Raw genomic sequence first — 13,497 nt, forward strand, 5'->3', positions numbered from 1 at the left:
AGTCAGACTAGACTTGTCAAGTAGTCCATGCCGTCAACTGGTCTGATTTGGGGAAGCGTGCATAACTTGATGCTTTGATATCAATTGTTGGAGGAGTTAGTAGCTGGAGGAGGGAGCAGGTGAGTGAGAGTGACTGAGAGAGAGAGAGAGAGAGAGAGAGGAGAGAGAGAGAGAGAGAGAGAGAGAGAGAGAGAGAGAGAGAGAGAGAGAGAGTACATTTAGTGAACTTTCCCCAAATGTATGCCACAATTTGTTCTAGTTCCATGATCAATATCAATATCAAATGAGAGAGAGAGAGAGTACGACTTGATTTTGGGTGTATCAACAATGTGTTGGTACACAAAGAATAAAATGTATTTATACTTAGGGCATGTAAGGGTGCATTCACATGTACAGCTAAGTAATACACGTGTACTATACACGGAGGTGAATAAAGGGCCTTTATCCCAACACATGAGGCGCCATAAGCTTCTAGGAGGAATGAAGTGGATATGGCAAGCAATGATTTGTTGCTCTCTTTTTATCATGGGTATGGAGGGTAAGATCCTATGGCCAAGAGGATGGTTGTGACCACGTCATCAATTTGGTACTATACTTATGGGACAAAGGATGACACATAGAGTGGTTACATATGAACAAAGGCTTTGTGCTAGGAGTACAATAGCCTACACATGGTGCCTATTAAGGTGATGCAACGTGGTGTGAAGGCTGGCTGAGATGATGACGATGCAAGCTGCAACAACATGATCATGTGGACGTTTTTGAGGCAGCATGGCGATGAAGATCCCGGCTGATCAATACATGTGGAAGTAGGAGGATGAGGAGGACATGATGACTGACATAGTGCTTACAGTGGAGCATGCACGTGGATTATGGGGGCAGCTGGCCCATGGGCAGCAACAGGATGAAGACCAGATTGTGTAGGGTGATGATGCTGACATTATGACACTAGCGCTGTTTTAGACTTAGATGGAAAAATAGAAAAGCCTAAAGCCAAGCCTCAAAAAGCTATGGCTTTTGGGAAAGCAAGCTGGCATCACAGCTTACCTCATCAACTGAAAAGTGTCAATGACTAACTTTAATAAAAGCACACAGAAAACATGGGAGCACCATGCCGTGAAGCAAGGCTTGAGAAATCTCTAAAAAAGGAGAGTTTTTGAGAGGGTGCCACTTTGAGAATGGGGGTGGAGTCTATGAGAGAGGGCCACATGAGGAGAGGGAGAGGGAGTAGATGAAGGCGGTGGAGGAGATATATGTGAGAGAGGTCACGTTTTGAGGGTGTTATCTTGATAGGCAGTGAAGATCTGATTTGGACAGCTGAAGAGTAGAGGAGATGAAGATAATGGTGTGAAAAAAGAGAAGACGCTGCGGTATGGCTGCAAGGTCATGTGGACTGCTCAAAACCGAGGCATTATGGAGCTGAGTTGGTAAAAAGGTGACGATGAAGATGAGTATGTGGTGATTGTGAAGAAGGGGTGTTGTTGTTAGATAGTTAGTGTTTAAACTTATGGATGGAAGACCCTACTTGTGAGTAGCATGTAAGTTTGTGCTTTGAAAGCTAGGTGGTAACTGTGGGTGTGGAGTTAGTGGGTCTCGTGAGCATGTTCCTTGGTGAGATGATGTTTGTGGAGCATTTGTTAGAGATCATAGCCAGGCAGGCAGGCAGTCTGCACAGTCGGACTGTGCAGTCGGACTGCCACGTGGCAGTCCGACTGCCTGCAGCCCAGTCGGCTGCATTTAATGCAGCCGACCTGTCCTGGTTGCGCCCTATTTTCTGGCGCCCTCTTTTTGCCCCGGTTGTCGGCTATTTATACCCGACGTTCCCAGCAGTCTACACACTTCTCTGATGCAGATTACAGACCGGTGACGCGCAGATTCTGTCTCTGTTCACAGATTTCAGACAGCAGACAGTGCAGACTGCAGCAGACTTCGAGATGGACAGCAGGTTGCATCGTCGAGGTGGAGACACGCAGTCCAGCGCACTGCGCCCGTGTATATATCTGCATATCTTTGTATTCAGCATTCTTTATACAGCAGATCTTCATCGTCCACTGTCTCTTTCTCTCTCTTCTCTCTCTGCGTTCTCTCTCTCTCAGTCCTACGCTTCCGCACCGCTGCACTCTGACATGGTATCAGAGCAGTGTTTGAGGGCTGACTGAGCGCAGAATCAACTTGAAGAGGAGTTTCCATCGCGACACAAATTTGCGTTTTTTGCGTTTAAGGGCAGACAGGAGGGCTACGCCTTGGAACAAGGCTGAAACGAGTGTGGGCGCACAGGAAAGGAGTACAGGTGGTGGATTTGCTGCTGTTTACTGCTATTTGACGCGGAGGAAGTTTGAGTTTTCAGCCTACAAGTGCAGGTTTTGTTTTTTCATCGCCTCCGGCGGGTGAAGAAGGTTCAGGACGCGGAAGAGCCTTAGCAGGCTGAGTTTTCCCAGTCAGAGGGGGCTGATTTTGCGTTTGTGAAGGCATTGCAGGTGAAGATGTCTACAGAGATGGACTTGGAGTTCCAGGCAATTATGGACCGGAAGGTGCCTGTCTTACCGGCTCTTCCTACAGATCAGAAGCTCGACGGCGACAACTACCGCATTTGGCGCGTCATGATGTTGGCCATCCTTGAGTCCTATGATTTGGCGGAGTTGGTACAGGAGGAGATTGACCGGCCCTCGGTAAGAGATGAGTCCAAACTCTCTTCCGATGCTCGTGCGGAGTTGGCCAAGGCCCAGTCTCATTGGGACAAACTGAATGCCAGGATTCGATCCTTTCTCTTTCTATCATGCACTACAGCCGTGATCGCTCACATCGAGCACTTGACGGTGGCTCGGGAGATATGGCTGGAGCTTGATCAGATGTACAATCGGATGACCCTAATGAAGAGGGTTTCTTTGGAGGTACAGATGCGGACCTTGTCCGTAAATAAGTCTTCTTCGCTCCGGGAGCACATTAACAAGCTAAGGCAGGTTCAGATGCAGGTTCAGAATGCGGGGAAGCCGATTTCCTCCGAAGACATGGCGATCACACTTTTGTCCCAGTTGCCGCCACGATTCGGTACATTTTACTCTGCCCTTATTGCTTCAGGGCGAGAGTCTACTCTTCGGTGGGAAGAGTTGGTTCCTATGGTTTTGGACTAAGAGGAACAGTTAAAGGGACAGAATGCTTCCAAGTCGGAGGCGCTGACAGGTCAAGCCTCTCAGAAGAAGGGGAAGGACCAAAAGAAGAAGAAGGGGGATAACAAGTCCAAGAAGGACAAGGAGAAGGACAAGGACAAAGACTCCACATGCCATATTTGTGGAAAGACTGGCCATTGGAAGAAGGATTGCCCTGACAAAGACACGAAGGACACCAAGAAGAAGGACACCAAGGATTCTGGAGCGGTGGCTGCACCCTCATCAGCTGCATTTCTTCATCTAGCTGTCATTGAGGACGCTTCACCAAATGCTTCTGATGCTGCGATGACGGCTCCCCAGGCTCGAGAGTGGTTTGTTGATAGTGGTGCCTCACGGCACACGACTCCTTCATCAGATGGTGTTGCCCAGCTGCGACCCTCGCGTGGGCAGATTCTCATTGGAGACAGCTCTTCAGTTTCTGTTGCAGGTCGGGGTAAGATGCAGCTTATTCCGGATGAACGAGGTGGTACCCATACCTCAGAGGTTTTGCATGTACCAGGTTTAGGGTACCATCTTCTTTCAGTTCATACAGTAGAAATCCTCTTTCTGTCCACCAAATCTGGCCGAGATCTGCTCCAAGTGGTTGGGATAAGCTGAGATCTCCCAAGAATGGGCTGGAATAGGTGAGAGAATGCCAGAGAGAGAGAATTCAGAATTCACGTGGGAAAATCCTAGAATCAGCTTGCAGCCTGCACCAATCAGCATTTAATGCTGATACCAACTGCCTCTAGAATGCTATTGCCTGCTGCTGATGATGGCCTTCTTGTTGTTGCTAGCTCCAGAATGGCTCTTGTTTGTTGTCCTAGTCTCTAGAAGGTCACCCACTATAGGAAAATCAGACCAATAGCTTCCTCTCTCTCTCTCATAGGCTAAAAACTCTTGAATGGTTGAGACCCAGCCCCAAAAAATGTTTTTTCAGTTTGCATGGACATTTTTGCTATGGCAGCCTTCCAAACCCAATTTTCAGCATTATCCAACCATTTAATTAATTTTAAAAATTAAATAATTCTGAAAATTAATTTCAACCCTTCTGACCTTGCTCAAAAATAAATGTGCCCATCCATAATTAAATTGGCTAGGCCATTTGCAACTTGGAGTGGTTTCCAACCTTTGTTGACGCTTTGATTGGCATTAATTAATTAATTTATGCTAGTCCCTAGTATCATCATTGTCACTCATTGGCAAAACAATTGTCCTAGGGTCAAGACTGACACTAATTGACCACTGAAACCTAGTTGGCATAACTTATCACAGCTTTTGTCTTTGACACCACCCATTGCATTCTCGGGGTCCTTGACTTGTTACCGTGAAATAACTCCCATGTGCTAAACAACCTTGCACATTTGACTAATAACTTAATCAAATCTTATTGGCAAGATTAAAGCATCTCAAAATTTCATGTCCCCATGATAGATAGATAGCTATGCCTTTGCCGATGAGGATTATGAATATGAAGGGCAGGCATGTCTGCGGAAGAGAGTGTATTTGTCTCTATGGTTTTCCATGTTTTGTCCATTCCTCTAAAGTACCCCCATGGTGTCTTGTCTATCAAATTCTTGAAAGAAGAACTTGTACAAGTAGACATGCTCATGTATCCCGCGTCTATTGAGTCTTGACTCTTGGTCAATAAAGTTTGTGATGCCCTCATTTTGTCTATGAGCTATAAGAAGTGCCCTTGGCCTTTGTACTTTGTTTGGATAGCTTGTTGGCGTTTTTCTTAATAGACTGTCACAGCTGGAGGTTTCGGCACCTAGTATTAAGACTTTGGCATCCAAGACATGTACACTGCTAACAGCATACTAGTGTGATTTGACTGTTAACAAGAGTCTATGGGGCTAACTTTGAGATACAAATATGCTGGTAGCCTGGTTGAAGCAATTTGGGAAGCTCTCACCAAAATTAGCTCCATTGAAGAAGCGGCATTTCTGCATTGTAAATGATGTGACTATCAATTGAAGTTTCCCTTTGATTGGAAAGTGAATTTAATGTTTCATCTCAGTTATTCTGCATGCTACCGTGGTGCTATTTCTTCCACAACCCTCAAATAAGGTGAGATAGCATTAGTAGATGCTGGCAGCTGTGGGATTAGTTTGTCACTTGTGTGGCAGCAGGTAGTACTTCATGGTACAAGAAGGTTGCTCAGTGGATGTAACTCCGTTATTTGTTCAAGTTCAAGGGTTACCCATGCATGAGATAATGTGGCTGGATGCATTTCAGTTTGGAAATGACTCTTTTCATTGGCCTTAGGGTCTATGCTTGTAAAGACAGGTGATGCATTAAGGGGAAGAATGGAATGGACTTGGGAGCCATTCAAAGCAAGATGGTCATTCATCGTCTGGGGTCACTTTCCAGTGGGTACTACCACAATCAGGGATGGGCTGAAGACATGACATATGGGTGGGGTGGTCAAGTTTGTGGTGGACAGGTTGGTCGACTGGTAGCAGTTTTGGTTGGAATGTTTCAATGGCCTATTTAAGGCAACATATACTTGTCTTCATCACCAGTCTTTGCCATCTTATCCTTTGTCTTCATTAGCAGGTGTTCACACAAGGATGGCACTGAGATCATGGCTTGTGGCTTGAGGCTTTGGAGGATTGCATATGGGCCAGAGACAAGAAAAGCTCAGCATCAGCAGGGAGGCTGCCTGGGGCACTGCTGTAAGTTGATCTTCTAGGAGAGTTAGTGGTGCTACTTTGAGATCTACAAGCAATGTTTCAAGTAGTTGGAGTTTTCTCCAACTGGAATACAGGCCTTTTACTATTGTAAGAAGCTCAGGCACTATTCAGTGAGGATTCAGTCCTGCAGACTTTGACTCTATGAAAATGTGATGTGGCTACCAAGGATAGCTGCAGTTGTAGGGGGCAGAGTGTAACCCACTTAGTAAAGTGGGATGAGAGACGTCTAGACAGGACACCGCTGACCAGTGACATGCACCCTGATAGGCAGCTGGGTGATGATAATAAAAGAGGGCACAAGACTTTGCTCTATGAACAGACATGTGAAATGAGCAGGGCCCTTATGATGAGATCATAGGCAGGACCAAGAGGGCTTGGGTAGGCATGAGTAAAGGAGTGGTAGTGTGTGATTAGCCTAGGGAGAGTCTAGCAGACATATTGCATAGTGAGAGGGTCAAAGGTGGTCAAACTGTTGGCATGGTACTTGAGACAGGCAGGTGGTACGTGAGACAAGCAGTGAACATAACAGATGGGCACACTGCGGTGAAGTTACTGCTCAGTGCTTGTGCAGCAGTAGTAATTGACCCTTTGACTCACGGTTCACCTATCTGACAAAGCACCTAGAGGATAAGAAATTAGAAGATTTAAGTCTGACGTTAAACCTTTGAGTAACATATGGTCTTTAGAAATCATTTTGACAATCACTATGTTCTATTCACATTTCATTTTTCTTGTGTGAGGAACACTCCTCAAATCTACAGATTGAAGAACACATTAATCACTATAAAGGCAGTTAGAACTCTCTTAGCTTTTTGGGAAAGTGAAAATGTTGCTTTTGGGGATGGAAATCTCCACTAGGATTTTCCTCGTCTATTCAATTGATCTTCAATTTGAATATTTTCTGCATAGGCATTTTTCTCCTTGTATTCTTCTTGATAGGTAGTCCTTTGTGGTTAGGAATGGATTTATGACCTAGAGGGTAACTTTTACTTGCTTATGACCATCTTGTTCATTTGCAGGTCTACAGAAGAAAAGAGAAAGCTAGAGGAAAGGAAGTTGTATGGTCCAATAGATTATGATGCTGCTGCCACTAAACAAGATACAAACATCTTCAGCCTTCCTGTAAAAGTAAGTTCCTTCTGTGCTGCATGACTGTATTCTGAAGAGCTCTTCTTTAGATGATCTGTATCCACTTTCTCTATGTGCTGATTATACTTGTTCAGAAAACAGGTTGGCATTGGTCTTGGTGTGGTGGCTTTTGGTTTAATTTTTGCATTCGGTGACATTCTCCCTTCAGGAGTGTAAGCATCTATCCATGCACGTCAGGTTTTATTTTCCCTCTATATCCTTCTTGATGTCCACTCCCAAGAGTTGTAAGAGAGAGATCAATGGAATGTTTTAAGGATATGTTTTCGGTGCTTCAATGTGAAATGTGAAAAGTGAAAAAGGTACATGTTAGGTGGTTTAAAGTGAAACATGGCTTGTGTTAAATCTTAATATTTGGTGCTTTAATGTGAAAGATGGAAAGTGTTTTAAAGTACATTTTAGTTGCCTAATAATGTACTTAGTGAGAGATTCTTGTTTTTCACTTGATAGCTCCTTGCAAATCTTTAAATAGTCTATGCAGCTTTGTGAAAATGAGGCACAACTTAGAAAGCATTGCACCTGTTAATGCAGTATGGAGACACGGGATAAAGCTGGCTCAAATGGAAAGGAGATGAGTGCAGAAGAAGTATCCAAACTCAAGGCAAATAAAGCTTTACCTTCCTGTTGACATTTTTTTCAAGGGTTTGAACTTTGTCCTTGTTGTGTACAATACATGTTATTGCCATCATTTTAATATTTTCATATGGTAGGTATTTGTATTAGACTTTGATTCACAAAAAGTGATATGCTTTCTCCTGTCACCATTGAGTTTTCTCCTTTGGTCAAATCCTTTCTTCCTTTCTCCAATATTTTCCGTTTTCATCTGTCAAAGAAAAGAAGTATAGGGACTGGACAGAACAAGTATGCGGTTTACTAGACATTTTTAATTAGCTTTTTAAAATCAATTGCAAAAGTTGATCCAAATTAATTGCTATCATACCGTGGAGTGACAGTATTGTGACTCTGTTTGAATTTGACCATGCATTGCAAAGTCAAAAGTCTCAAAAAGTTTCACTATTACTTGCCACTAAGCTGCAGTTTTCAGGAGACCATTGTGCAAAGTGACTTTACGAGGTTCTATCTAGATTCAAAGATGGTATACTGAATCAGAGAACTGGCATGCTTTTATTTTTTTGTCTACAAGGTGTAGCTAATCATGATACTTAGAAGAAAATACAGCTAAGAACAAGTGCTCAATAGTCTACCTGGAGCTCAATGTAAATCAACTCACATATGTACAAGATCTCTTAGTTTGGTCTAGGGGAATGGGGAAAAGAAGCTATGGCGGAGGAGGATAGCACCACTGGGGTTTACTGTTCCGTAGGATAAAGAACAGGCTATGGCAACACCTATTGTGAGGGAATCACTGCGGAAGGTCCTGTCAATGCCGAGAGTTTTGGCCTCTAAGGGAGTGAATTATGGATGTCAAAACGTGCCAAAGTGGGATTCACTGAAAGGCTCTCACTGCTGAAGATCAGCTGGCACTAGGCCTTCTAGATATGTCACCCTATAAGGGTATGGATAATCTCTCCACAACTTTGATTGCGACACAGTAAGATCTAGTACTTGTCCATTGGGCAGAGCCTCCAGGCCCACAATTGCACATGAACCAGCCTTGCATCTCTGCCTTGTATCGTAGGTGACATCCGTAGCTGATTGAATGCCAGTAGAAGGCATCCTAGGTGACACACCCGAGGTTGGGATCTACTCAGCAGATGATTCTTCAGGCTCATCTCCAAACCAATTGGTGCAACCTTACAAGACCATAAGACAATGCTTGGTGTCCAGGTGTTGTTGCAGGCATGCTGCAGGCAATGATGGCAAACCATTTCCTACTACTTTTGAACTGGCTGCCAACTGCTAGACCCCTGTGGGCTACCTGCCATTCGAAGTATGAGACCCTCCTTGGCTGCCAGCTATCCTAGAGGCGCCTCCAGAAAGTACATTTGAAAGGGTCCATGATGCTATCCTCTGTCTAATGTTTGCTACACGATGGGGCCTAATCCATACATTCTGCATCAAAATAAGCATGTGGATTTGTGCTTGTAGGCGAAGAAACTGACAATCTCTTTTGAAACTAATGAGGCAAGCCAACTCCACCCTCATAGATCCCACTCCAACTCATCCAAGGCTTTGGCCTTCCCAGACTATAGTCACCACTCATTGATACCTAGCCAAGCAATGTGTGGGTCAAGTTGCCGCAACTTCCCTTGGAGTCTTATGACTCGGATCCTCCTCCAGGGGAGGTTAGGAAAAGACATGCCTTGCTGCCCTTTGTTTAGTGGTAACCTGTCACGGGGATGTGTATTTTTGATGCTTAGCCTTGACATTATTAAGTTGTGCACATGTGAGGTGTGTGAAGTGCAAGTCAGTTAAGTCATGGTGGCAGTGTGAGCATCGTAAGTGTGCAACAGATGACATTGGAAAAAGTTACATTAAGTTATGCTAGACAGGTACTTGTGGGTGCTTGGTGTCAATTTGGGAATAGGGCATTAAAAGGGCCTTTAAAATGTCCTTAGGTGATATTAGGACTAGGCATTAATTAATAAATTAATGCAAGTTTAAGGTTAATTAATGTTGGGAACAACTTAAAGTTTGTTTAACCCATTAAATATGGATGGACGCCAGCCAATTAATGGGCAGGGTCAAATAGATAATTAATTAGTTTTCAGAAATTTGATTCTGAAAGTTAATTAATAAGTGCTGAAAATTGCTTTCGAAAGGTTGCCACTTGGAAAACTTGCTGATGCAAGTTGAGAGAAGGTTGTTTGAGGCTAACTGAGTGTGGAGGCAGCCATATAGAGGTTGAGGGAGGTGGAGAACTGTTGGAGAGGAAGAGATCAGCTGCTGGATGTAGCCAGCAACCATGTGATAGTAGTTTGGGGCTGTCAGATTACCTCTGAGATAGGTGACAGCTGATTGCTCAGTGCGATAGGGTAGGGGCAACAGGTTTCCTTCTTTGCCTTAGTGAGAGGTGGCAAAAAAAGAAGAGGGCTCAGGCAGGTGCAGCAGGGTTTTACCCCCCTTTCGAAGCTCCTGGTGCCATTAGAATCACCATAAGAGCTACTGTTCAAAAGATTCTCTCTCTAGTTGATTTTCTCTCTCATTCTCTGACTTTCCCTCTACAAAAGTCTCAGCACATTGCAGCCTCTGTTTGAAAAGTACCAATGATTTTTACTGCTAAAACCTCAAATTACAGCAACAATTAGGGTTTCTCAGCTATCCTAGGATCCATGCCCATTAAATGAAGACCTTGTACTTGGGTTAGTAGCTGTGAATTGGGAATTTACAAATAATTTGAGGGGTGAGACCATTCCCATTGGTTTGGCCCGCATGCAAAGAGTCCAAGGATTGAATTGTACCTAAATTTGAAGCCAAAGGAAGGATTAATCGTTCCTTGTTGTTGCTGGTCATTTATGACAGTCATTTGTGTTGACTATTGAAGGAGATGAGTTCGTATCTCAATGTACTTCAACTTCCAGCATCACAAGATAAAGAAATACCACAAGGAGTGCTAATTCTTGGGGCCAGTTTGGTGTCAACTGTCCAAGATTGATTAGTAAAGTTTACATTTTAGATTTGTGAGTCTTATTGCTTGCTGTAATTTGTGTTAAATGAGGCCATCTACCACCCTTTCCGAGAAGGAAGGCTGGTTTCATAACGAACCACCCTCTTGCATGATGAAGAAAGTTATTTAGAGGAGCACCTCCGACTCTACTATACTTCTTGCACAAGGATGCCCAATGGTGAAAGCTGGGGTGCCCAATTGAGTCCTAGGGCATAGGCTTATAGTGAGGAGGGGCAAGCCGCTCCTATGAGCTGTCTAGCCCCTACTCTCCTTCTACTCCTTACCACTTGTTGGAGGACCTCCAAGTTTGCACCCTTGTAAATATCTTTCCAAACCTTGATGGAGAAATAGGTCGAGCCTCCCAACCAATGCTCCCCGAGTTGCAGGCTGTCTTGATCCTTGATGTGTGGATTCCAAATGACTGGCTGTATATCACTATCCTCTTGACAACATGGGTACCTCTACTCTAATACCTTTTGTAGACTCTATAAGACTCACAACAAACTATGAAAGAAAGATGATCTAGGCAGGGTGGTTGGTGCTCTGGTGATCATCCACCTCCAAGGTGCTCTCGAGTCTCTTCCAAGATGGAGATGACACTCCTAAAAGCCCTCTCAAGGAGAAGCTTCCAAGTTGACCTAGCATGTGCCGTGCCCTTGGACCACAAGGGTGTCTAGAAGAGCTTGGCTTTGGTACTTTGGAGAAGTAATCCCCAAGCCTCCCTTTGAGCATTGTTTGTTGATGGTCAGCTAGGCCACTTTAGCTTAGGAGTCCTTAGACCCATCCGATCTAGGGCCTAGGAAGTTTTGAACTAAGCGGCGTAATTGAGAAACACAAGATCAAGAGAAGCACTAGGAAGAAGTATGTATACTATGCTGTTGCCAACATGAGCAGGTGACAACTAGAGTTTGGCTCATTAGGGAAAATCTGTTAGCATTTCATGTATTCATGCATTGCATTTTCAGTGTTCCAACCTGATTGCATTTATTGCAGCCCTGTTTACACTGTTCATAGTGGTTGCATTGCAATTTTGATACGTGGTAGGCTTCCAGCAGCATTTATGGCAGCCTTTAGCAGTATTTTGTCTGGTTGTGCTAGTTACCAACATTTAATGATGGTTGGCAGCATTTCTGCCCTCACCTTGATCAGGTTGGCCAGTCTGCTTCCCTCGCCCTATTTATGTTTGCTGTCACCAGCATGTTTGTTATTACTAGATTTCCATGCCTCCGCTCTCTCATCCTCAGCCTGCTGTCATGAGCATTCTAGTGCCTCGTTCTGGTGCATTCATTAACGCAGATCAGCAGCGTGCAAAAGCTGATTGGTGCAGTCTTGTATTCAGCCTTCATTTTGTGATCAGTGCAGTTTCGTTCCTTCATTCTCCAGGTTCACTTTGTGTCTCTCTTCCATGCTCTCTCCGTGCTTCTGATCTTCCATCGTGCACCCTCACATGGTACAATTCATCACCAAATGAGAGAACGGAGCAGCTCCAAAGGAGAGACTGCACCACATTGCTGCAACACCAGATTTTCTGCATTTACTGCCCTATGAGGTCTTCTATAGCAGGTGGATACTGAAACATAAGTTTTATGGTGAGGATTCCATCATCTTCGGTCCCAAAGAGCCTTCTACAGCAGGCTGACCTCTTTTTTCAGCCTTTGTAGTTGGGCTTTCCCCCTTCTGAAGTCACTGATATCCTAACACAATAGTTTTTTGCAATTATCTTATGTTTTTGCAGGCTTTTTGAAGAGCAATGGCCGATTGCTATGATTGATGAGATCAGGTGGATTGTCAACATGACAAACACTGTAAGGATCAATGTAGCAACAACCAAGATTGCGAAGACTAGGATTATGACCATTGAGATTGAGAGGATTGCTGTAAAGACTGTCATGATCAAGAACATTGAGAGGATTGTCACGAAAAATAAAGAGATTAGAGATTGGATTGTGCTTTGAATCATGATTGGACTCCCATCTTTAACCCCTTCATTTTGTGTTTTTTCCCTTTTGGTGGCATTGAGGGGCTCCACCCTACTATCATGGCATTATGTGTTCAAGTGCTCATACTTTCTTCTCTTCCCAAGGGAAAAAGTTCAATGGCTCCAACTACTCCTTGTGGTCCTGGGAGGTGAAGTGCACTCTTGATGCTTTTGATATATGGGACTTTGTTTGTTACCCTACATTTTGTCTGTTTGTCATCTCTTGTTTGTGAGCTTCGTCAAAGTCTGATGAAGATATATGAGCATTGATTGTTTTAGCCATTCTGTTTGTGTGAATTTCTTTTTTAGTGAGTTTGGGTGTGTTCACACTGTCAGAGGTTAGTTTCCAGCCTCATACATTTCTTTTTTAGTGGCTGCAGGACCTATTCACACTTGGCAGAGGTGATCAGTATTTTTATTTTGCAGTCAGCATTTTATGTGGCTGCCAACATTATTTTATTGCCGGAAATGCAGTTTGCCAGCATTTTTGGGGCTAGTTTGACGAGGTACCCCAGATTTGGGGATTTCCAGCTATTTATAGTAGGGGTGGACTTGTTGATGCCATTATTCATAGGTTTTTTGCAAGAAGATTGCTTCAGCACACTTTGACTTCAACCTCTTTTTTGTCTTCCGTGCTTTTGTTGGTCATCAGCTTGATCCGGTGTCCTCATTGATACCTTGGATTGCATGCAGAGATTGATTACTCCACTCTTTGTATTCAGCTTCCATTTAGATTCAGTGCAGATTTATCACTTCATTCTCTTCTTTCTTTGTAGTCTTTCTCTTTCCTTCTCTCTTCTTGTTCGTGTTTCTCTTGTGTTGTGCACTTAAATGGTATTATTGCCAAAGTGAGGACTTGGAGACTTCACAAAGAGAGTACCGCACTTAGGTTGCTGTTTGGAGCAGATTTGCAGCAAAGAACATGACCTTGCTCCTTTATTTGGGCTTTCTACAAAGTGTATG

At 43.9% G+C, this 13,497-nt stretch overlaps 1 protein-coding gene across 1 annotated transcript in view; it reads left to right on the top strand.

The window, feature by feature from the left end:
* The window catches only part of LOC148041900 (Tetratricopeptide repeat (TPR)-like superfamily protein), a 174,609-nt gene that overhangs the window by 12,857 nt on the left and 148,255 nt on the right, over nucleotides 1-13,497 (top strand). The window contains exons 5-7 of the mRNA XM_087683924.1: nucleotides 6,862-6,970; nucleotides 7,073-7,143; nucleotides 7,520-7,589. Coding sequence (XP_087540050.1) covers nucleotides 6,862-6,970; nucleotides 7,073-7,143; nucleotides 7,520-7,589 — 250 coding nt within the window. The remainder of the gene's footprint in view (nucleotides 1-6,861; nucleotides 6,971-7,072; nucleotides 7,144-7,519; nucleotides 7,590-13,497) is intronic.

Source organism: Lygodium microphyllum, chromosome 1 (assembly GCF_053477565.2).
Source record: "Lygodium microphyllum isolate KBCC chromosome 1, Lygodium_microphyllum_v1.1.10, whole genome shotgun sequence".
Lineage (NCBI taxonomy): Eukaryota > Viridiplantae > Streptophyta > Polypodiopsida > Schizaeales > Lygodiaceae > Lygodium > Lygodium microphyllum.